At 48.5% G+C, this 24,322-nt stretch overlaps 1 protein-coding gene and 1 long non-coding RNA gene across 4 annotated transcripts in view; one reads left to right on the top strand and one right to left on the bottom strand.

The window, feature by feature from the left end:
- Positions 1–24,322, top strand: part of SMOC1 (SPARC related modular calcium binding 1) — a 148,332-nt gene that overhangs the window by 95,101 nt on the left and 28,909 nt on the right. For all 3 annotated transcript variants that reach the window (XM_013055565.2, XM_045071027.1, XM_045071029.1), the window contains exons 5-7: positions 765–812; positions 15,244–15,333; positions 17,309–17,389. In XM_013055565.2, the coding sequence (XP_012911019.2) occupies positions 765–812; positions 15,244–15,333; positions 17,309–17,389 (219 nt within the window). The remainder of the gene's footprint in view (positions 1–764; positions 813–15,243; positions 15,334–17,308; positions 17,390–24,322) is intronic.
- On the bottom strand, positions 6,240–22,616 carry LOC123389510. Its single transcript, XR_006604101.1, has 3 exons — positions 22,324–22,616; positions 7,815–7,876; positions 6,240–6,652 (listed from the first exon to the last, which is right to left on the bottom strand). It is a non-coding gene; the product is annotated as an uncharacterized LOC123389510 (long non-coding RNA).

A 24,322-nucleotide genomic window follows, 5' to 3' on the forward strand; every position in this document is an offset into this window, starting at 1 on the left:
GAGAAAAGAGGGAATCCTCTTTTTTTTTTTTTTTTTTCCCTCTTCGTGGCCAGACCTCCGCAGATGTCCTTACGTGGGTGTGCGGACTCTGGCCTGCATGTGTGGGCTTCAGGGAGAAGACAGGTGCCACAGAGCCCGGACCGCAGGATGGGTGCACATGGCGTCCTCGCAGACGCAGGGCAAAGCCAAACACACACACTGTACCCTCTTTGAGGAATAGGCTGCGTCTAGAAAATTGTTTCCATGCCTCAGACTATTTTGGCCCACTCAATACAATTGGGCCAACAATTTTCTACTTAATGCAGATGGAAAATCGCCGATTTCCTGCCCTAACCAGCAAGGGATGTCAATCATTGCATTTTCAGTAAGAGGGGCTTCTTTTCAGTTGGCCCTACTGACTGGATATGGCTCAGAGCACGGCGGTGGCGGCATGTGGGGGAGATGGGGAGTGGAGGTGAGGGGCAGTGACTGGAACCTTCGCCAAGGGAGTTCTGTGGAGGGGAAGTTTTGTAAAAATCTGGTCAGGATTATTGCCAGGAGATCATGGTTCATCTCACTGGTACTACGATATCAGTGACATTGACACGAAGCAAACACCACTGGACGTGTATGTCCGTTCTTTGTATATAATGTCCCCAGACATGTATACAGTGCATGTATATACACAACCATATGCTTATAGCTGCAGGCTTTGCCAGCTCTTTGAAAGAAACCAACCACGATACATTCTGAATGTCTGTGTTTTTGTTTCCCTTTTACCCAAGGTTCAGTCACCGACAAGCCCTTGAGCCAGGGTAACTCAGGAAGGAAAGGTGAGTAGAGTTTTACGCTCTCTCCAAATGTTTGCTTCTAAAGCCAGTCCAAGAAGAGGTCTAGACAAGATGGAAGGAGCCTGGGTGTAGGCTAAAAGTCCCCCCACAGAAAATCTCCATTCCTATTCTAGGTTTCTTCCTAGAAGGACTGGGAGGAGGTAAGTAAGGCTCATACGGCGGTGGGGGTCCATGCTTCCAGAATTTCTGAGGGAGGTGAGTGAGCACAGCATACAGAGCTGGCAGGGACCCTGAGAATCTTGGTTCCTGGGCCGTTCAGGCAATCAGCTACCAGGTAGGCAGCAGGCAACCGAAAAGGACACGAAGGCAGTCATGTCCAAGTCTGCCCCGACCCTTTTGTTTTGGACACTGGCTTGAACATCTTTGGTTCCTCGCTGATTCTCCCTAATAACTGTTCTAGTACATCAGATTTTCTTCACTAAGAGGAAACTGGCTTCACAGGCTTGCAACCCATGCTGCTATTGTTTTGGAATTCTTAATCATTCTGTCCTCGAACTTGTGTTCTTTTACGGAAAGCCCAGTGGGACCAGGCAGCGGGCGTGTGCGTGCTCTCGTCACCCTGTTGGCATATTGCTTTTGTGGTGCGGGTTGTGGGGCTTCCACAGGACGCTAAAGATTTTAATCCTTCTTTAGGTAGAACAACATTAAATGGAAAAATTTAAACCACCACGACAAGTCAGGAGAGAGACCATGGAAGAGAGGATCAAACTGTGCAGTTCGGTGTCCTTCATGGCACTATTTTCCTGCTTTTTGAACAAAGGGCCTTGCATTTTGATTCTGCACCGGGCTCTACAAATTATGTGGCTAACCTCAATTAAGGCGTCTGTCTGAGTGCTGTTTAGTGGAGCAGCCAACATGAGGACTAGGTCCCTGGGCTGTGCTGACCACAATTTCCAGTGTGAGGCACACTGAGCTTCACCACCGGGATAATGGAGAGGGAAAGAGGGGGTGGGAGCGCGCATGCGCTCTAGTAGCTGCAGGGAACCAATACCAATGTCATTGCGTGTGCGAGCACTCCAGAGCCCCTGTTTCAGGCTCTTGGGTAAAAGCCCAGCCAGGAGACGGTAGCTGAGTTTGAGGCTTTGCACCTGTGTCTGGGTCTTGGGGACTTCATGTTCTTAAGTGTCCACATGGAGCATCAGGCCTGGGTAGGATCAGTGTGAGGTACATGGGCTTGACCTGCACCCGTGGTCTCAGGGAGACTGAGGCAGGGCCTTGGAGCCCGCCCTACATGCTTATCCCATGGGATTGGGAAGAGGAGGCAAAACCACCCTGCCCGAATGCAGGAAATGAGACTCTGGAGAAGCTGCTGGCCTGAGTGCAGGTGTTCCAAGAGGACGTGGAAATGGAGCATCAGGATCCCACTAGAAAACATGGACTAATGGGCCTTCCTGCCAGCAGGAATGCATATGGAGGTAAAAAGAAGGGAGCAGATGCCTTTCCAGGTCCTTCTCAGGACAGGGAGAGGCAGCCGTGCCTGTTGGCGGTTCCCTTCTAGGTGGCAAAGTGGGAGAGGGGTGTGAATGTTTCTTCCTGCAAAGATCTGAACTCCTCAACCCTGTGCATGGCTTGTGTGTCTGTCTGCAATTTATTGAAGTTGTGATGGGGAGCTGCCTTCAGTTTGACTTGTTGCAACTGAAGACTTCAGGAACATCGCCTCTGCTCTGGGGCACGAGATCGTGGCGGTAGTAAAAGGCAGTTGGCAATCATGCAAAACCGACAGCCCAGATTTCCCCCACCAAAGGGAACTGAAGGCGTGATGCTGAATGGAGCACCCACACTGAGAAGTGCAAACCGTGGGGTCTGGGATCTTAAACTATATAGAGGAGTACTTCCCAGGTTGCTGTGGCTTTGCACCCTGTGGACAAGAAAAGAAACAGACCCGTAGCCATTGCAGGCTCCTGCTGATACAGCTGGGAGAGGACAGGACACCTGATTCCTCCAGGGACAGTGCGCAGAATAGGGGCATAGAGTCTGAAGCCTCATCGCAGAGATAAGTTGCTAGTTTCCAGAAGCTTGCTCCCCTACACCAGATGGGCTCCTCCCTCCCAGATCGTTCTACCGAGCCTCTCTTTGGTGCAGAGGCCTGGAGGGGCACACTCGCCCCCGGAGACTTGACTTTTGCCCAGAGCCTCTCCTTCCTTCTACTTTGGAAAGGATCACCTTAGGTGCTAATCCTCTTCTCTTTGTCTGCCACGGGCAGTGCGGAGAAAAGCAGGCTCAGGCCACCTGTAGGAAGGGCCACCTGAAGCCACACCTGTCCAGGAAGCTGGAGCTGGAAGGGAGACAGGGTGCGAGAGGGCATTTGTAATATCCTGTGTCGGCCGCTGAGGTCCCTCTCTCAGCTGCCACTTAAGAATGGAATGTGCTCCGGAGGGCAGCAGGTGGGAAGACACAAAGGCCCCTTGTCCGAGCTGGTGCCCACACGTGGGGTTTCCTAGACCGGATCTCCCTAGAGCTGGGGCTCACAGCCCCGAGGCCCGCTGCGGCCCCGGCCCTGGGGCAGGTTGAGAGGCACACCCAGCAAGGACGCCCGGGGTCTGGGTGTGAGAGTGGTGGTGGCCGCCGGGGGTGGTGGTTGGGGGGAGCGGGCCCAGTCTTTCCTCTCCCCCACCTTCTTGCCTCGGGGAGCCCGCTCCACTGACAGGGCTCAGAAGGATCGGTTCTCCCTGCCTGCAAGGAATGAAAAGGTGTATTGTGCGCAGACGGAGGGTCTGGTTGCCAGCCAGGAATTAGGCCTGCGGAGGAGCGGAGGAGAAGGCTGAGCAGAGGAGGCTGGGGGAGGAGGCTCCGAGAGATAGCCGAAGGAAGGGAGGGGGGAGAGAAGCCAGGCAGTAGCAGGTCACAGGCGGCTGGCCCAGACAGGAGGCCTGGCTCGAGGCTCGGGGTCCACAGGTGTGCGGCCCGAGGGGACACGTGGGGGGAGGAGGGAGGGAGGTGCTGTTATCTTACCCAGACGCACGTGCTCTGCGAGGGGAGGAGGGTCAGAACTTCAGACTATTTACTTAATCCCTTGGAATGTCCTTTCCTCGCTCTGTTCTTTGCGCCCCTTGTGTTTAACGGACCCCTTTATGGGAACATGTGTGGTAATTAACACGTGCAGCGTAGGGCCCGGGCCATGTGTTTGAGTTTCAAATATCCATTGATCTGGGGCACTCCCATCCCCTTCTTTTCCTTTGGTCCTTGCCCTTGAAGAGAGATGCAAGGTGGGGGCTGTCTTTGGGGAGTTGGGGGGGCACACGTGCCTCCACATGTGTTTTATTGATGCTTCAGAGGACGATCAGAGGAGAGGAAGAGGGCTGCCAGCAGCCCCTTGAGCTCTGCCGATCTGCTGCTAAGAACAGTAGAAGGCTGAAGAAGCTGAGGTTAGAGATGGATTGGACAGCTTGGGACATGGCTGGGGAGGAAGATGTGTTTTGAGATCGTGAATTTACCCCAAGTGGATTTTCCTGAGGTGCCTGTTTTTGTGGTCTTGATGAGAAAGAATGTGGACGATTTGGGGAGCATAGGAGCAAAGTCAGGGACAGCTCCTGGGTAGGATTGCTTGTGAGGTGCTGGAGGGGAGTTCTCAGCCTCCTGGGGAAGACCTCAGGGTGTAGAACTATGAAGTGGGACCATTCTCACTTGTGGTCAGCACGGCTGAGAGCACTTGTGAAATTCTTTCCTGGCCCTTCTCTGGGAGCTTGCTTCTTCTGAGCATCCAGGACCCTGGAGCTCCCCGGCTGATGCTTCAGTAATCGGTGAGGGAAGGTTGAGGACCATGAAGGGTTTTCTGTAGTTTGCATATTTCCTATTTGTAAGATGTCTGGTATTTAGTCATTAAAGGAAAGTGGGAGAAAAACAGAAACCTTAGCAGACTCTGCTTGCATTTTCTGCATGGACTTCTGTATTCGTTGAGCCAGTGGTGGAGAGGGGCAGAGCTCCCCAAACCCAGCCCACCTTGAATCCCCCAAGAGCTGCTCTGTATCCTGTGCTCTTAAGTAAAGAGTGAGTCACAGTTATTTGTCTCAGGATCTCTTTTTCTGTCTCCATTTTTAGACTCTCTCTTAGAGTCTGGTCTACAGGTTGGTGCCAGCTTGGACGACCTGTCACTTGGGTGATGGGTTCAGCAGCATGCTTACTGAGGGCTGAGGGATGTGCTTCGGGCAGGGGTGATGAGCCGCAGGCATCCGGGACGACGGGGACAGTATGGCTTCCAGAACCAGCCCTCCTGTGGTCAGCACACCCGGGTGAAGTTCACCTCACTGCCCTGAGCTGCACTTCTCCAGCTGTCTCAGGACCTTCTACACGAGGCCCTCCTGCTCAAATGACTCTACCCTCTTCCCAGCGTCCCCTCTTTCCTCTCCCCCAGCACAGAGGGAGAGGTGAGCTCAGTAGCTGACCTGTTAGCGTGGTCGTCAGATGGCAACAGTCTGATTTCCTACCATCTGGGGTTGGACGTAGTGGGCGTGGGCAGCTGACGACCTCGACGGGTCGACCTCTGCTCACACTGGATTTCCCCAGGGAGACGCAGTCATTCGAATACAGCACCTGCTGAGACAGGAGCGGGCCTAGGCAGCTCCAGACCCATGGGAGGCAGCCTTTCGCTGTCTGCATGTGTGTGGCTGCTGCCTGCCAGGACCCCGAGCCGTGCTGACCAAGCCTGGCACATCGGGGTACCAGCTTTGCAGTGTAGACAGGTGTGCGTGGGTGTGCTCGAGCACACGTGCAAGTGCCCTGTCTCCTTCCTTCCTCACTCCCCAGCTTGGCTCCATGTGCTCAAGCCCTGCCCTCCACCCAGTCCCTATGCTGGGGTCTCTGAAGAAAGTTATGCGTGGAGGATTCTAAATGAAGAGTTTGAATCCCATTTCCAAGGACTGGAGAGGAAAGGGGTTTTAGGGATCTGGACAAGCCTCCTAGTCGTGGATTCTTTTGAGTCCCTGGTGTTATGTGTAACCTCTGGTGTTTCTACTTGGTTTCTTATTCTTTCATTCAACAAATATTTACTGAGAGTCTCCTAAGTGCCAGGCTTGTTATGATCACTGAGGACCCGGCGACAAGGAACACGATAAGAGCTCAGCCTTGCCTTGTGGAACTCACATTCTAATGGTCCTTAGCCTCTTTCTTAGAGAGGTTCCCTTCAGGGGGAGGGAAAGCCTCCCCAGGAGGCACAGGTTTCTAGGTGCTGGGAAACTGTCACCTCTGCTGGGAGGCAAAGTAGGTGGCCCCTCCACCCAGCCCTGGTTGGTAGTCCCCATGGCCAGAGCCTTGAAGGAAAGACTCTTGGGGAAGGTGCCTGGGATGAGCTTGGCCCACTGGCAAGTTCTTTTTTTATTTTTAATCTAAATTCAATTAGCCAACATACAGTACATCATTAGATTCGGATGTAGAGTTCAGTGATTCATCAGTTGTGTATCAGTTTTGCTCATCACATCACGTGCCCTCCTCAGTGCCCATCACCCGTTGCCCCATCCCCCACCCACCTCAGCAACCCTCGGTTTGTTTTCTGCACTTAAGAGTCTTGTGGTATGTCTCCCTCTCTGATGACTTGCCATTCACGTTCTTGATCCCACTGCCTGGTACCTTTGTGGGGTCCCCCAGGTCCAGGTGAGGACTCAGATGGTCAGGCCACTGAGAATTTGTTCATTGGCTCGCTGTCCCTTGAGTTCAGTTCCAGGCATGGTCCAGGAACGCAGCTGGAAGCAGAGATTTCCGCATGTGCACACAGAGGTCTCTGGGCCACATCTGAGCCCCTGTCTCCAGCTCAGAGCACCACGCAGCTCCTGGGGGAGAGGCCAACGAATCCCCACTCTCGGGTCCTGCCGTACCCAATTCTGTGCCAGCTGAAGGAAAACAGAGATCCAAGAGCTGCTTATTTGAAAGTCTACATGGAAAGCAATGGAGCTAGAAGAGCTACGACATTTTGAAAATGAAAAATGAAGTGGGAGGTATCACTCTGATTTCTTTTAAAAACAAAGAGAGCTTTCATGCTTTACTCCCCCATGACCCTTGATGAAGTTTCAATTCACGCTTTCCTGTGTTCTTCCGAACAAATGCTGTGACCTTTCCCTTTTTAAAAATGTTTGTTTCATTTCTTTTTTCTTAAAAAAAAAAAAAGACTTCTTTTTTTTAGAGTAGTTTTAGCTCCACAGCAGAATTAAGAGGAAAGTACACAGATCTCCCATACAGCCCCTGCCCCCACACAGGCAGAGGTGCCCTACTATCAACGTGTACGCCAGAGTGACACATTCATTATAATCAGTGAATCTCCACTGACCCGTTGTCATCACCCAGGACCCATGGTTTACATTAGTGCCCACTCTCGGTGCTGGCATTTCTGTGGAAATGGACAGGTGTATAATGGCACATGTCCACCATTTCAATATTACACAGAGTATTTTCGCTATCCTAAAAATCCTCTGTGCTCTCCAGTCCTGGCAACCCCTGCTCTTTTTACTGTCTCCATAATTTTGCCTTTTCTAGAATGTGACGAAGTTGAAATCATAATACCCTGGTGAAGACCTACAGTGCTCTAGTACTCAGTACAGTGTGGTGTCGGCCAAGGGATAGACACAAAGATCAGTGGAGCAGAGTGAGGAACCCAGAGAAAGGCCTGCCCAAGGTTGGCAAACTGATGGGACAGAGACAGAAAGCAGTTCTGAGGAGGATGGCACTGTAGCGACTGGATATCTGTAGGCAAAAACAAAAACAAGAAACCCCAAGCCCTCAACCCAAACCCCATTTTCTTACACAAAAATGAATTCAAAGTGGATCTTGGACTTAAATGTAAAATGTAAAACTATTAAAACTTTTAAAAGAAAATATAGGAGGAGATTCTCAGAAATCATAGGTAGATGAGTCTAGAGCTTTTTTGTCTTAGAACTATAATCACATGATCCCCCAAATTTAAAATTTGTGAAATCTGACCTCATCAAAATTAAGAACTGGCTCTGAAAGATCTTGTTCAGAGAACAAAAAAAGTACAGACTGGGAGGAAATACTTACCAACCACATATCCAGTGTAGGACTTCTATCTGGAACATGTAATGAGCTCTCAGAAACTCAACCTGTTGAAAAGCAGTTCCATTTAAAAATGGACAAAATCCATGAATAGACATTTTACCAGAGCTCAGATGCAAAAGGCAGATACACACATCAAAAAGATCTTCAACATCATTAGCCATAAAGAAATGCCAATTAAGATCATGAGAGGATATCACTACACACCTACTAGAATAGCTAAAATTAAGAAAAAAAAAATTAGGGACAATACCAAATGGTGGTAAGGCTGTGGAGAAACTGGATGTTTCACACATCGTTGGTAAAAATGTAAAATGATACACCCTCCAGGAGATATACTTTGAAAGTTTGTTTACAGAGTGAAAAACAAAACAAACAGTTATCCTATAATCTAGCCATGGTACTCCCGAGCCTTTATTCCAGACAAATGAAAACTTGTGTGTACTCAAGAACCCAAATGTGGATGATCACGGTAGCCTTATCTGTGGTAGCCGAAGAGGAAAACCACTCAGATGTCCTTCTGTGGGTGAAACACAGCTCGGTGCCTCCACCCCGTGGAACACGATCTAGCGGTAAGAGAGCACAAGCCATCCGTGTGTGCAAACCACGACTTGGATAGACCTCAAAGGCATTATGCAGAGTAAGAGAAGCTCATTTCAAAAGGTCACTTCCTGCATGATTCCATTTAAATAACATTCTAGAAAAGACAAGATTGTAAAGATGGGGAAAGGATCAGTGGTGGCCAGGGTGAGAGATGGGGTGGAGGAGGGCACGTGTGATGATCAAGGGGCCATAGAGGGAGATCTTCATGGTGATGGAATAGTTCTGTCTTTTAACTGTGGTCACACGAATCAGCACGTGGATAAAGTTGCATAGAAATACCCCCCTCCCTGACACACATACACACATGAGTACCCGTAAAACTGGCGGAATGTGGATGAGGTCCATGGATGACCCCCCTTCAAAGTCCTGACTCTGATATTGTACAACAATGAGGTGACCTACATATTTGTAGGTTGCCTATGTATTTAGGTTCGCTATGATGATGTTACCATCAAGGGAAACTGGGCAAGACGTACATGGAACTTTCCTGTATTATTTTTGCAGTTTCCTGGGAATCTATCATTTTTTTCAAAATAGAGTTAAAAAAAACTAGCCCACTTCTCTTTGTGAACCCAGCTCGGAACTGACTCTGCTGCTGGTGGTTCCTCATCTCCCTTCCTCTCCCCCTTCCCCCCCTCCTCTCCCTCCTCCTCCTCTTTCTTCTCTTCTTCTTCCATGTCTGGTCTATTTTTTCACCAGCATCATGTTTTTGCTCTTATTCAGGGGAATGTGGAGCTTGAGGATGTAGGGAATTGTTTGCAAAAAAACAGCTTTGAGCTTGTTTCTACTTCTTTGGGGAGGGAGTGTGCAGGTGGGTAGATGGAATGTAAAACACTGATCTCTTGCTCTGGAAAGGACCCAAGGTGCCCAGATAACCGCTGTTCTCAAAGGTCAGGATTAGGAAAGCTCATACTACATGTCTGAGCCTCATTGTTCCTGGGACATGCATCTCAGGAAATGTTGACTAAAATTCCATCCTCCTCCTCACATGATTTGGGTCAGGGTCTTAAGGGACTTTTGCAAAAGGCACCGGTGTCTCCCTGTGATGCCCAGAATACATCACTCCAATTTCCACACTGGGTCCCTGAGTCACAAGCTGAGGGGGCTGGTGGCTCTGGCATAAATGTGGTCCCGTCAAAACCAAGAACCTTCCAGTACTTCTGCCAGGCTGAAGTTTCTCTCCATGTCTTTGTAAAAGACGACCAATGGCGGTCTAAAATAATTCACGAGGGAAGTGGCTGGTGATGGACATGGCTTGGGCAGAGCCCAAGAATCGAAGGGGGCTTGGGATCGTGGAGAGACCTTCCGAATCTTGGGAGGGGGGAATTTCTTTTTTCCTCATTCTCCAAGGCTCCTCAGTCTCAGAGACCCCAAGAGCTGCCATTAATACAGATTCCTCCTCTGGCCCCTCTGACACATTTGCTTTTGAAGGACCTGGAAGAGAAAGCTCTTTGTATGTGGTCAGAATAAACTCATTGTATACCCAAACAATTAACTCCTCGTGGACTCGCCAGCCCCTTGAAAGGCCAGGCCCTGCTTCCCTGGACCTCTTGGGCTCTATTCAGTCCCTTAAGCACACCAATGTTTTTGAGTTTTTGTTTTGTTTTGTTTGTTATTCTGAAAAGTCTTTCGCTGAGAATAGTCAGAGCGGATCAACATTTGTCCTCAGCCTGCATTTATCTCCACTTGCCAGAGAATGTCAATCAGGAATCAAAAAGCCAAACAGAGGAGGCTTTGAACGGTGTCATCAGGGGTCGAAGTGACTTCCAGCTGTCTGTGCGTGGGCCAGACCTTCTCGCAGGGCAAGGAATTGTGCTGTCACACAAACCCACTGTCTGGACAGGCTCTCGGAACCCATGCGGGGGGTGTGGCTTTGCGGGGCTGCACCTTAAGGAAGAGACAGGGTTGGGGGTTGGAGAAACTGGAAGGCCAAACTCCAGGATCCTGGGCCTGGGCAGTTTCCAGAGCTGCTCCCTGCCTCTGGGCCCGGAACAAATCACTTTCTTCCTCTGTGACGCCATCTCTTTTTATCTGCCCAGTGACGTCCTCTGTGCTGGTCATTGGTGAGACTAGATGAGGAAAGCCACCTGCCTCAAATGGAGTGTTGCAAAACCAAAGTGGTCTCATTATTGCAGATCTTGACATCATCCTTGAGAAATTCTTTCAGCTTTGCCTCATTCATTTAGTCATGAATGTAAGCTTGCCTTTTTTTTTTTTTTTTGCTTTTATTCCCCCTCCCCGCCACTATTTCCGAATTTACATTTTTCTCCCTGTAAGAAAAACGATAATCTTCGAATTGGCGTTTGCAGTGGCCTCTCCTCTTCTTGTTCTGGAAGAGTGTAGTGGTGTTAAAGAGGACTAACATCCTACTATGTGAGGTCCAAAAGCACCACCAACAATGAGCACGAGATATCACATCACCATGAACTTACGTGTCAACTGAGATTGAGATACATTTTTCTTTAAAATATGTGGGAGTCTCCCTGCCAATTAAGGATCACTGAAATAATTTAGCAGCTGCTGCCTGAGGTTGAATCTGAGATGACATTGGTACTCTAACAGCTTTACTGAAGCATGATTATATACCATAAAATTCACCCATCATAAACATACAGTTCAATGAGTTTAGCACATTTAGAGCATCGTGTAGCCATTACCAGTGAACATTTCCATCACTCCAAAAGGAAACCTTGGACCGGCTTCTGGTTACACCCCACTGCCTCCTCCAGCCCTGGGCACCTGCAGATCTGGACTCTATAGACTTATCTTTACTAAGCTTTTCATCTAAGTGGAATCCTACAATATGAGCATTTGTACATGGCTAATCTTTCATTTAGTCTAATGTTTTTGAAGTTTATCAATAATGTCACTTGTATTCGGAATTCATTATTTTTCGTCGCTGCGTAGTATTCCATGATAGGGCCCTATCCCCATCTGTGGCCTGTTCACCAGTTGACAAACATTTGGGTTGTTTCCAGTTTGAGGCTTTTGTAAGTGATAGTGCTATGGATCTCTGCACACATGTCTCTGGGTGGACATGTTTTTCTTTTTCTTGGACAGATTCCCAAGAGCGGAATTTCTGGGTCGAATGGTAAGTTTATGTTTCACATTTCAAACAAATTGCCAAACTGTTCTCCAGCATGGCTACTCTATTTTCTATTTCCACAGCAAGGAATGAGGGTTTTTGTCTCTCCACACCCTGGCCAACATTTGGTATTTCCTATTTTTAAAATCTTAGCTATTCTAGTAGGTACATAGTGGTTTTAATCTGTATTTTCTTAGTAACTAATCATGTTGAGCATCTTTTCAGGCATCCTTCAGCTGTTCGTGCATCTTCTTTGGTGAAATGTCTACTATAGTATTTTGTTCATTTTAAAATCAGGTTGTTCATCTTCTTACTGAGTTGAAAGGTTTACTTTTTTTTTTAAATTTAAAAACTTTGATAGGATTTTAATTTTGTAAATCCAATTTGAAAAATAAGCACTTGGTTAAGATGCTTTATACTCATAGCATTCATGCCTTTAAAGTCCTTGCTCCTGAGCTTTTAAATCTTTAGTCCTGCACCTTGTCCCAAGACTGGGGCACCCTTCATTTCAGAAGAAGCTATCACTACCCAGAGAAGAAAAGTGAGGGGCTCAGGTAACCCAGTTTTTTGGATGTAAAGCCAGGATGTGGAGTGTGCCCCCACTGGAGACAGGGAGACTAAGCGGAAGCTTTTCTCTTTCCCCAGGGCTCAGTGTGGGGCCTGGTATTGTCTCAAGGCCTGCCAGGAAGCTGAACTGATGTGGACCTTGGACCCAGGCCTTGGACCTGTGTTTGGTGGAAGGGTGTGCTTGTTTGCTGGGTTGGGAGCCAGGGGCCCAGGTGCCCGGAGATGATGGTCAGAGGGTCCTGTTGGCTTTGGCTTGGCTTCTCATCCTTTGGGCAGCTGAATTTCACAGGTGGTTCTCCTGGCAGCGGGGCACCTTGTCTTTTCTCACTTCATAAAGATTTCTGTCTAGGGCCTCCACTGTGGCGGTCTGGCTATACCTCCTTACCCGTGGTGACCCCGCCCGGCAGGAAGATTCACTGCCCACACGTGCCTTCAGGTGCTTCGGGCCCTGGGCCTGCGTCTGGGCAACTGTGGAGGTCCTGGGCCCGCACAAGTGCCAAACTTTCCCGGGAGACTGGAAACACTCCTTCCTCCCCTGGGCAACGGAACGTTGCTAATCGCTACACCAGATGGGCCGCCCGAGACTGTCATTGGATTGGTGGGAGGAAGCAGCAGAATGTTCTCTGTTACCCTGCTCCAGAGAGAGCTACAGCTCTTGGAATATGGGGGGATTTTTAGTTGAATATTAAAATCTCGCAGGAGCCATTTTTCACTTGGGTTCTCACCATTGTCCCTCCGGGAATGTTTGATTTCTCCCTTTCCCTCTGTGGCCCTGGAGGCCCCTAAAGTGAAGCCATCCCAGGAGGAGGGCCTGAGCCTGTGGGGCCGGACTCCTTAGACTGTGAACTCTGCATCCGGAGGAGCAACCAAATGCGCCTTGCAGCTGCCACAAGCCTTCATTCAGTGGCTGATTGAATTCAGTGGAAAGAGGTGTTAATAGAGTCAGGGGAAGTGATGCTATTAAAAAAAAGTGACATTGTGCGGTTCTGCTCTGTGTTTATTCTCCTTCAGTGACTTTCAGATCAAACTTACATGGTTGTGCATCAAAAGATGCCTGTTCTGGACTCCGGTTGGAGGCAAACGAGCTATCCAGCAAGTTCACTCCTCTCCCCCTGCCCATATCTTGTTCCTAGGGATGATTGTCAGCTGGTGCAGGGTCGCCTCGGCCCCGGTAGGAGCTGGGTCTTGGTGTCAGCCGAGGAGAATAATAGCAGAGTCATGTGTCATCCGACGGTGGGGCTGCTGGCCTCAGCCTCTGGCCATGATTAGGGTCTCTCTAGAGCTCCAGTCTGAAGATCCCAAGGGTGGGGTGTGAGTCTGACGCTCAAGAAAGGGATCAGAACTCTGTGTTTTTCCTCCCTCCCTGATAAGATGCAGGGAAGTCGGCCAAAGGTTTTGGGAGCTCCAAATGGCGGCGGGTGGTGGGGGGTTTGTTATTAAGGCTGATCTGACTGGCGTCTCAGAGACTCTCTGAGAACTTGCTTTCTCCATTGTTAATGAACTCGGTGGAGGGGATTAAGAGGTATAACCTTCCAGTTACAAAATAAATAAGACATGGGGATGTAGTGTGCAACACAGGGACTATATCCAGTAATACTGTGACACCTTGGTGCGGTGAGAGAGGGAACTAGACTTACTGGGGTGATCATTTTGTAACAACCGTGAACACCAGCTCACTATGTTGTACACCTGAAACTAATACCATAGTGTATGTTGATTATTCTTCCATTAAAATAAATAAATACCAGTTGTTATACCAATTATAATAACTGGTATTTATTCTTCTTAATAATAAGAACTGTTGGTAAAACAAACAAATAAATATAAATAAATACATAGCAGTTAAATGAAAAAATGACCAAAAAATAGTTAGTGCGTGGAGAATGTAGTGTTCAGTTGTACAAGATCTCTGGGGGATGGTGTAATCATCCCACTGCCTGAGACCACGGGGCTCTTCTTCCCCTACCCCACGCCCACCCCCGCCCCTGCCCAGGGAGAACACAGAGAAATCTCTAAACTATGCATTCTCACTGGAGGCAGAGATATCAAGAAAGGGAAGTTGACTGGGGGTGGGGGGAGGCAGGGGGACAAAAGAACTCTTGTTCTTTTTTCATATAAAGAACAGATACACATACAGTACAGAAGCAGATACACATGCAGTGTCTGTGTTATGAATATTTCATTAGGAAGGCGATTAGGAAGAAAAAGTCTAAAAATGCTCTTTAGCTGGGCAGTGATGAAAAGTCGAGAGACACTGACCTGCACTGAGATTTGGGGGGATCTTGGTGGAAGTAACCCAGCGTCCTGAAGGAAGGCAAAGTCTACACTCACTCCTCCGCTGCAGGCATTCTCGCTCTGCGAAGAGTGGCCGACTCTCTGCTGGGACCCTGTGCATTAGGACTTGTTCCTGGGAGCTTCGTGCTCCCGTCATCTGCTGTAGAAATTTCCAAGCCAGTCCAGGCTTCAGTTTCTCACATCCCCTTCTATCTTGCTTGCCCCCAACCTCTCCCTGGGAACAGGCGGGCACGGTGTTTCATACTTAGAAGTATTCTAGGGATTCTGGATTCTCTCCAGTTCAGCATACTGGAGAGAGGATGGTCCTTCCTGCCTTTTCTTCCTTTTTAGGGGAGGATAGAGAAATAGCTAGGTGTTTGGGAGGGAATAAGCACAGCCTCTTGTTTGCCTGAAGCTCTTCAATGAGGACCACTAGGTACTTGGCTGGTACCTTTCACAAAAGGGCAGGAAGGAACTGGGGACACCAGGATTTGAGGCCACGAAGTATGCCAGCCTTACCCTAACATGCCTGGCCCAAAGCTCAGGACTGCTAGGGAAGGTACACACCCACCCCCACACCCCAGCTTTCCTGCAGGGAGGACCACGGCTGATAGTCATCCTGCCGGGTCATGTGGGTTGATGAGGAAGGGCCTTCCAAGACCATGACAGTTGAGTTCCCTTTTGTCCCACCCCTGGGATGGTGAACATACACCTGGATTTGTCTTACTGTTGGTGTCTCTCTGTGGTTCTTTTTTTCCTTCCTGTTCTTTCTTTCTTTCTTTCCTTTCTCTTTGGTCTTTTCATTGGGACTTGGCCGGGCCATGTGCAAACCCCAATCATTCAACAGTGCTGGAGAGTAGATAGTATTTACCTCAATAATGGTAGTCTCTTTTCGATTCTTTTTAACTCTCAATTCAGATGACGGGTCGAAGCCGACACCCACGATGGAGACTCAGCCCGTGTTCGATGGAGATGGTAAGCTCTTGTATCACTTCCGACTCGTATACTCCCAACCATTTTTAGATTTGAGGAACATCTTTCCTTTGGATGTTTGTATAAACTTTATTATTATTTTTTTCTTTTTTAATTTCAGTTTTCCCCAGGTTAGGCTGGGTTGTTTTAACCTTTAAAAAAAAATGCAGATCCTCCCAGGAACTGGTACACTCTCTACTTCTGGAAAGGCCCTCTGTTCTAGCCAGGCTTCCTGCCTAGCTGCTGATGTCCAATAATAACACAGCCTGGATGGACCCTTTGAGCTGCCAAGACCAAAGAGCCATGGCTGAGAAAGACAGGCCAGCACTGTCCCTTCAGTAGATGAACCAACACTTACAAGTCCCTTCTCTGTGCCCACCATTGTGGTAGGCCTCTGGGGGACCAAGAAGGAGTAGTTGAGATGAAGCCTTTGCTCTCAAGACAATGGCAACTACTGGAGAGCTTTAGATGTTAAATTATAGGGTCTTAGTTTTTATTGTAGTGGACATTTTGGGGAGAAAGGAGATCACAGTGGTCTGGGGGAAGACTATGTGAAGAGACAGTACCCGGGCTGGATTGTGAAAGGGGAAGGGAAGAATCAGGGCAGTGGGGGGACTGATATGGACAGAGGGGGAGAGTATGGTGAGGCTGAGGTATAGTAGGAAAGTAGGAGGAAAGAGATTGGTTAGTGGACCTGGTTTGACAAAGTTGGACCTTGAGAGCATTTGAGAGGGAATTCTAGGACAAGAGACATAGTATTGCTGGTAGGTAGATAGAGGCTGAATGTCCCTGGGGGTATGAGGGCTAGACAGGAGGAGTGTGGGGTGCAGAAGGCTGGCCTCTATTTTGAGTTTGAGCTGCTCATGGCCTACATTCTTCAGTGCACTTTGCCATATACTCCAGGCTCCCATGAGGGGAAGTAGGAAGCTTGGCAGTTTCTAGAAAGTCTGACACCGGGGTTCGGCTGTCAGTGCAATACGCAGCAAACTTTGAGCAGCTTTCAGCTGAGTGTATCCAGACCTGGATCATGAGACTGGACCGGGAGACGGGAATAAAAAGAAAGTATGCCACTGGTCAGTACTGTGCCTATGGATGTCCCGAGCAGAGGCCCACCTCTAGGTAGAAGGACTGACATGTGAGCTCTCCTTTACAACTGGTTATTTAGTGGAACATACATACATGTGTTCATGCCTAGAAATTCAGATGTTTCTGTGATCCACAAATCTCCTGGATTTTTGGCAAGTTGGGGATCTCGAGGGATCAGATGGGAAATGGAGACCATGTCACCTTGGGAGATCGCCCCAGCAATTTCACTGAAGGACTCATCACTCTTGAGTTCAGGGTCCTCCCGATTCTCATACCACTTGTCCATCATGTGACCCAAGCCCCAAAGGGCCTAGAGATCCCCCGCAAGCTCTCTGGTTGGAGGATTCAGCCTGTGTCCATGAGAAACCATTAGGAAGGATATTGACGCACACATTGGACTCACCACTTTCCTTCCCATGTGGAACAGAGTCTCAGCAAGCTGAAATCTGTTGTGGCTCAGTCATTTCCTCCAAAATGGTCTCTGTGGTTTGTTTGGCATTCATTTGTTGATTTATCCCCTTTAAATCTTCTTCCAGGGAAGCAGCTGAGAGAGACTTGGCTTGGCCCATGCTCCTCACCTCCTGGGATAATATTTTTATTCCTGGATGGAGCGGCTCAGCGCCTCTGGACTTAGACCACTCTGCCTCTGAGCAGGGGAGGCCCTGGTTGGCTCCCATGAGCTGGCGGGGAGAGGAGCTTCCGTAGTGAGAAGGGAGAGGTGTTGGGACAAAGTGGATGTGAAATGAGGAAGAAAGCTCAAAGCCTTGATGCCTCAGGCTTTAGAAAAAGTTCCTGAAGCCTGGGGGCTACCCTCCAAGTTAACCACTCCCTTTGCCCAGATTTTCTCACTACTACTTCTTCTTTTTTTTTTTTTTTTTTTTTTTTGCCCCAGAAATTACAGCTCCTACTCTGTGGATTAAGCACTTGGTAATCAAGGACTCCAAACTGAACAACACCAATGTAAGGAATTCAGGTAAATAATCTGCCTGGGATTGTGTTTGTGCCCGAATCGCCTGCAGTTGCCCCACAGTTGCCCCACAGTTGCCCCACAGTTGCTCCGTGACTACCCGCAGTATGGGCTTGGGCAAGTCATCTAACGTGTCTTGTCTTCAACTTCTACAGCTATAAAGCGAGATTAGATGAGTGAATCCCTTCCAACTTTAATTTTCTTCAATTAGTAGCTCAGGTATCATCTTTCATGAGGAGCTGATCTTTTAGCAAAAAATCTTTTGACTGTATGTTTTTCTGTTTTAATTGACTCTACATGCCATGCAGAAGAATTTGAAAAAAAAAAAAAAATGACCTGGCATGGAAATGTTGGACCACAAGGCTTAAGAGACTTGGTTCTATGTATTTTTTTTTTTTAAGATTTTCTTTTTAAGATTGTATTTATTTATCTGAGAGAGAGAGAGCAGGAGAGAGAGGTCAGCGGGAAGAGCAGACTCGCTGCTGAGCAGGGAACCTGATGTGGTACTCTATCCCAGGATTCCAGGATCATAACCTGAGCCGAAGGCAGTTGCTTAACCAACTGAGCCACCCAGGAGCCCCGGTTCTATGTATTTTTTTAAGGCTCCAAATAGTTGCTTACAGTCATGTCATTTCTGGTCTCATCTTTTGAGGGTCTTGTGAGTGGTCAGGTTTGGTACTGGCTGAGCTCCTTGTAGAAGGGTGACGAGTTTTGGAGGGTGATCAGATTCGTAGGACTCTTTCATAGAGTTCGTTTATCATCAATGAAGACCAAAGTCAATAAAGTTCATTTCACCATCAGTGAAGACTGGATGTCCACCGACAGGAAAGTGTATTAACAAAGCCAATCTGTATCTCCATCGTGGGGAAATCACCCTTCTATTCGCCTAAGACTTCATTGTGAGAAATGCCCCTCTGCATAATTTATGCCTGCATAAATGTGGTGAATTTCATTTCAGCCATATCATTTTCTCCCTATGGATATCAAGGTCTATAAACAAAAGATCCATCCCTTTGAACTGATGGGTAGTTTTAGAAGACCTTTAATTAGTAAGTGGGCTGTCATTGAGCCCCTTTAGGTGTATCCATCTGCCAGCTCTAGCCTAAAGGTGGGAGTGGGAGAACTCAAGTGTACCAAGGAAGTTACCCATTTTGATGACCCCATGCAGCATCTCTGGATTTTCTCTGTGATGTGGGCAGGTCAGTACCTCCGCATGTGTCTGGTTCCCTGATTGACAAAAGCTGGAGATAGGGGATGATGGGGTTGGAAGAAGACCATGTGAGTCCCATGGGCCAGGGTCTTGGACAGAACAGTGCCGTGGTTAAAGCACAGGTGTTGGAATCAGCAAAACCTGCAATGGCTTTCAGGCTTCTGCACTTAGTGAGAAATCCAGGCAAGTGAAATAATCCTTCTGGAGCCTCAGTTCTCTCTCTGGGGGTCATGATCTTTCCCTTGAAGGACTTTGGGTAAAGGTTAACCAAGATACTGTCTATCTGGTACTTAACCAGTGCCTGGCTAAGTGGTAAACAGTGAGGACAAGAGAAGCTGAAAGTACATTAGTTATTGTGATCATCATTGCGGTAGGAAAAATGGGAATGTTAATGATACCACTTACAGTGAGAATTCTTCAATTCAAGCTTCTTTGTAGACCCTCCTTCCACCTCCCCTCTTGCTGTTAGACAAATGTGATAAGTCAAAGTGACATGGTTTTGGTGCCAGTGGTCCCCCTATCCCTGGCCCCCACCTCCTCCCAACAGATCTGCAAAGCCTTTATTTAGAGGCTTTATTGTCACTCTGTGACCAGTGGCAGCTATGACAGTCAGTGCTCTCTGAAATCCTGCATCACCCTTTGCCTGGAACACTCACTTGACATTTAGCAGTTGCTACCAGAAATTGCTTTCATCTACCAGTGGTTAATTTCTCTACCAAGGCTCTAAACTCTGTGAGGACAAGGGCTTTGTTGCCTGCCTATTATATCTATTATAGAATCTAGCTCACTGTGTTTGAGTGCTCTGGGGGAGGACAGAAAAGACCATCATCACCATCATCATCCTCATCATCAAAATCGGAATCATCTTTCGGATCCTGCACACCTTACAGGTGTTATCTCCTTGAAGCTTCACCACCACCCAATGAGATAAGTGTTGTTATCGCCTCCATCTGACAGGTGCAGAGATGGAGGCTGAGCGAGAGGAAGTAACTTATCCTGGGTCCCAGCTAGTAGGGGTGGGGCTGGGGAAAATGATTTATCTTTGTGAATTGAGTTCTTGTGTTCTTGGGCTCTTTTCTCCGAGCGAGCGAAGTGAAGTGGTGATATGAAGCTATCTGATGTTTGCTTCCGCTCAAGTTCTTCAGCTTTCCATTCCTACCTGTCCTGGATAGTTGCCAACTGGATGACTACTGGGTCTTCATGGAGAAATGGTATCCAGGAAGGTACAACCGCCCTCCTTTTGTTGGTGTGACCCAGCCATCTTCATTTTTTTCCTGGTTGGACCCAGTGATGTCTGGAGGGTTAGTGTGTAGAAGAGGAAAGTTCAAGGATAGCCAAAGCCTCCCTGGGAGAAATTGAGGTCAGCAATAATTATCAGAGATCTAGACCTTAGGCATTTTCTGGTAAACTGAGAACTTTCTCCATCATGATCGAGTGGTAATACTCAGTACCTGTTGATCCTTTTGATGGAATTATGTATAAAAAAACATGGTGTCACAAAGGCATTTAGGCAGGGATTGGCAAATGGCCAGCTGCCTGTTCATGCAAATAAAGTTTTATTGGAACACAGCCACACCCACTTATTTACCTATCACCTATGGCTGTTTGGGGGCTGGAACAGCAGAGCTGAATAGTTGTGACAGAGACTGTCTGGCCTGCAAAACCTAAAATGCTTTCTATCTGACACCTTACAGAAAGCAATTTGTTGGCCTCTGGTCTGTGGGTCGGAATTAGAAGAATCTGGACGGGAATGTGTGCATGGGGGTGTCTTTCTCCTGATGCCTGGCCCCTCTCATAGACCAGGCAGAAGTAGGGACCATGCCTTGGGAGATGTTTCCAAACATGCCCACGGAAGCCTGCATCATCAGCTCAGGAACTTGGGGCAGCTCACGTGGCCCTGCCCTGTCCAACATGAACCTTTGCCGAGCTTTGGCATTCTGTCCTGGTGTAGTCTCTCACAAATGGATGCCGGGGAGGCTTCCTGCCGTCTGGCTTTTGTGGGCAGAGCTAGGGATCATTTTTATACAGAAGTGGTAAACCTCGTAATGGCATCAGCATGGGCTTTGGTATCAGACAAACCAGGAGACCTGGCTTCCCGTGCTGGCTTCCCGTGAGAGGCTGAGTGACCTTAAGAAAGTTCATTAGTTGTGAAACAAGGTTCTGTGTGCCTTGCAGGGTTTTTCTGAGGATTCAATGATATATGTGAAATGCCTAACACAGAATTAGGTATATCATGAATGATTTAAAAAATAATGGCTACTCTTGACGGAATATCTTTAAATCTTGTGCCAAGTGCTCTTCGTGTTATCTCATGTGGGTTGATGAGAAGTCAGATAACATGTGAGTGATAACTCGTGTCTGGGCAGCTGGCTCTGGTACAGAGTGGAGCCTCTGGGTCAAGCGCCCGAGGCAGTTTCCCATTGGAGTTTGCCAGAAGATTCTGGGTTAGGAGAGCTTCACCCCCCACCCATGAAAAGGGTGAAGCAGGACTCAGAAGCCAGTCTAGGTGAGCGCTCTTCCCACTCTCTCTTAGAGGCAAGAGGGCCATCCTAGTCCCTTCTACCACCCCAAACATCCTTCTTTCACACTCAGACCCTGTGACGCCAGGTTTGTTTTCTGGCCTGGGGACTGTTGATGTTGGAAAGGTTCCACTGGGCAGCTGAAGCTTTGCAATAACATGACACATATGCCTGCAGACTTATCCTGTCTCCTTCTCTCCTCCCGGGGGGTGTCGATCCTTGTTTTTAAGGCTTTGTCTTGTGTTCCCCGTGGTCAGTATTGCCTTTTGAGGACTTGGCAGCCTCAGTGTCGATGGGTTTGCCCCTCTGGGCTCCTGTCTCTGATTCTGGTCTCTGTTGCACCAAGAGCTCTCTTGCCTTTGGGAAGACCTGGCCAGCCGACACCCTAGAACTTGACACCAGCCATCCTCTCACACACGAGTGTTGGCCAGAGACTGTGTTCTGCTTTTAGGACCAAATATGAACTCTTGCGGAGCTTTTGGTATCAGAAGCTGGCTACCAAAGCATTTCTTAACATAACTAGAGTATAAGAATCTTTTTAATCATCTGCATTTTATAGAAGAGAACAAAGAGATTAAAGAAATGATGAAAACTAGGCTTTGTCTCATTCTTCTTCCCATATTTCATGTCCCACTGCTTCTAATTTTACTATGTGCAGACACTTTCCTACAGCTATGATTTATAAAAGTCTCTCTCTCTCTCTCTCTCTCTCTCTTTTTCTGTATGACAGAGTTCTGTGCTTTCTTGTCTGGGAAAATACTCTCAGGAAATAGGGTCGTGTGAGCCTTACCTCTTCTCTTGGAGCAGCACAGTGACGCCCTCGTGGCACATAGGCCCTTTCCCTCTGCTCTGGCGTGGCTGGCTACCTCTTGGAGCCACTGGTGGGGTCCTTCTACTTCTCTTCTGCCTTCCCCATCTCTTTCTTTTCCTTTCCTTTCCTTTCCTCATTAACTTCCTTCATGATCTGATCTGGGATTTTGAGAAGGCCCTAGAACTCGACCCTGGGGGTGAAATCCAAAAGCCCTTGCTTTTCCTCCCTTGCCTCTTTGCCTGGCAGAGCTTCCTTCCAGACGTCCCTGAATGTGGGAGCGTATGGGAGCTCGGCTTCCCTGAGACAGAGCCGTCAGCAGGGTTACAAGGTGAAAATCATTTCTTGTAAGTTTTGCCACCAACACAGCCCCGTCTCCTCACACGTGGGAGCGTTTGCCTACCTCACCGTCCGCATGGCCGGTCAGATGTCCGCAGCACCCCTGCTCCTTCCTATCTGCTGGCGTCAGAGCCCTGCTCCTCTCGGCCCGCGGTGGGCCCCTGGGCTGCCTTTGGACCGCTCCTTCCTCACCAGGGAAGCTCCTGCCGGGACAGCTGCGGTGACTGGGATGCGGGGTCACTGAGGCGACGACACCTCCTGGCCGGATCCCCCATCCCCCAAACCAGCACTCCTGGCCTGCCCAGAAACCGCGGGGTGATGTCATGACCTGAGGCCTGGAAAAATAAACAGCTCTCAGGGAAACCAGCGGTAGCCGTTGTAAGCAAATACCCCGCAGCCACCTGGAACCTCACACATGACGTGATTGGAAGGAAGAATGAGTAATCCGCTAACGTTAGCAGCCGAGGACGGGTCTGAGCTTGCGAGCATTTAAAATATCTGTATAAAAACAAACCCTTGAAGTTTATTTCTATAACTGGCCTTCTGGATGCCTGCCCATCTATCTATCTGCTGCAGGTGTCTTGGTCCGTCAGAGCCAGAGAATAGAGCTGGGGACAGGGAAAGGTGGTCATGCCTTTGGCCCTCTCCGTAGCAGCAAAGGCCTTTCTCAAGCTTTCCCTCTGCAGACAGGACCCGTATGCACATTTGGAGGCCCCAGAGAGCCCAGCCCCGCATCCATTTTTCCTCGTTTTTTAAAATTAGTTTTCCCAGTTGTCTTGCTCCTTTGCCGCACCGCATCTGCTTTGGACACAGGGGTGTGTAGTGACGGGCCAAGGTGAGGTGAGAGTGTGATCGGCCTTTGGGCCTAGCTTGAACAGCAAAAGTTTTGTTTTGTTTTGTTTTCACTAGGTGAGTTTGTGCAGTTTTTGGTGCTGATAGCAAAACCATGTGCCCTAGCACTTTCTTTTGGCCTCTGCTACTAAAAACCTGAAACTACAGGTCCCTCTAAGGTATTGTAACTGGCTCCTTCCCATTTGCTAGAAGTCAACTATGGTCTCCGCTCTGAGGATCCTCATTCTGTGTTTATTTGTAAAATGGCTTTGCGAGAAGGCGGAGTATATGTCTTATAAACACACTCCCACGTAAGTGTTTTTGGGAGATGAAGAGTGAAGTTAGACACTTTTTAGGACAAATTAAAAACTCTCTCTTCCTCCCACCAATCCCTGCCCCAGCATGTGCCCCCTTCTTCCTTCTTGCCTAAATGTGTATTTGCTAGTTTTTGTCCTTAAAGGACAGAGCTTGTCAGATCAAGGTCAATGAAGTTACTGAGCAAAACTAGAAAGAAGACTGCTTGCCACTTCTCAGTACTTGTCATTGCAAAACCACTGGGAAACATTTCACATTCTTGTTGGTGGAAGGATCACATGAGCTCACTTAATAGCGTGAGGCAGGAGAGATGGAGCCTTTTCTAAAATTTGAGGGGATGTGAGTCAGTGATGCTCTGGGGGAAAAGTTTAAAAAAAGTGCCTATATTCTATATTGGGATGATCCATCCTCGAAGAAATATCTGCTGTAGAATTTATATCTTGTTTTCCTCCACTCCTCAGTTTCTTCTGTGTGGGAAGGCAGAGGTCGGTGCTTCCAACAATGGTGAACCATGCCTGGTCATTTTAGGTTCCACAGAGAGAAATCATTTGGACAGGCCGGTTGGTTTGTAATTTTCCCTTCACGTCCTCACCCACAACGTTTTGTCCCAGCAGCATGCCCTATTTCCAGAGCCGACTGCAAACACCCCTGTGAGTAGGTGCCCTGAGCCAGCTTCGGGAATGTGGGATGGGCATGGTGACTTTTGTTCTGGGGATGGGGCCTCTGAGCCACAGGATGGCTCTGAAGGTGTTGAGAGGAACAAGGGAGAACCTGGGACCAATGCAATAGCCTTGCTTAACCCCTTCCTAGTGCTTGGGTTCCCAGGGGACGTGGGAGGCGGAGTTTGGGCCGTGGAGGTGGAGTTTGGGGGGTGTGGGAGGCGGAGTTTGGGTCGTAGAGGTGGAGTTTGGGCCGTG

Source organism: Mustela putorius, unplaced genomic scaffold, assembly GCF_011764305.1.
Source record: "Mustela putorius furo isolate JIRA1106 unplaced genomic scaffold, ASM1176430v1.1 tig00000129_pilon_pilon_pilon, whole genome shotgun sequence".
In the NCBI taxonomy this organism is placed as follows: Eukaryota; Metazoa; Chordata; class Mammalia; order Carnivora; family Mustelidae; genus Mustela; species Mustela putorius.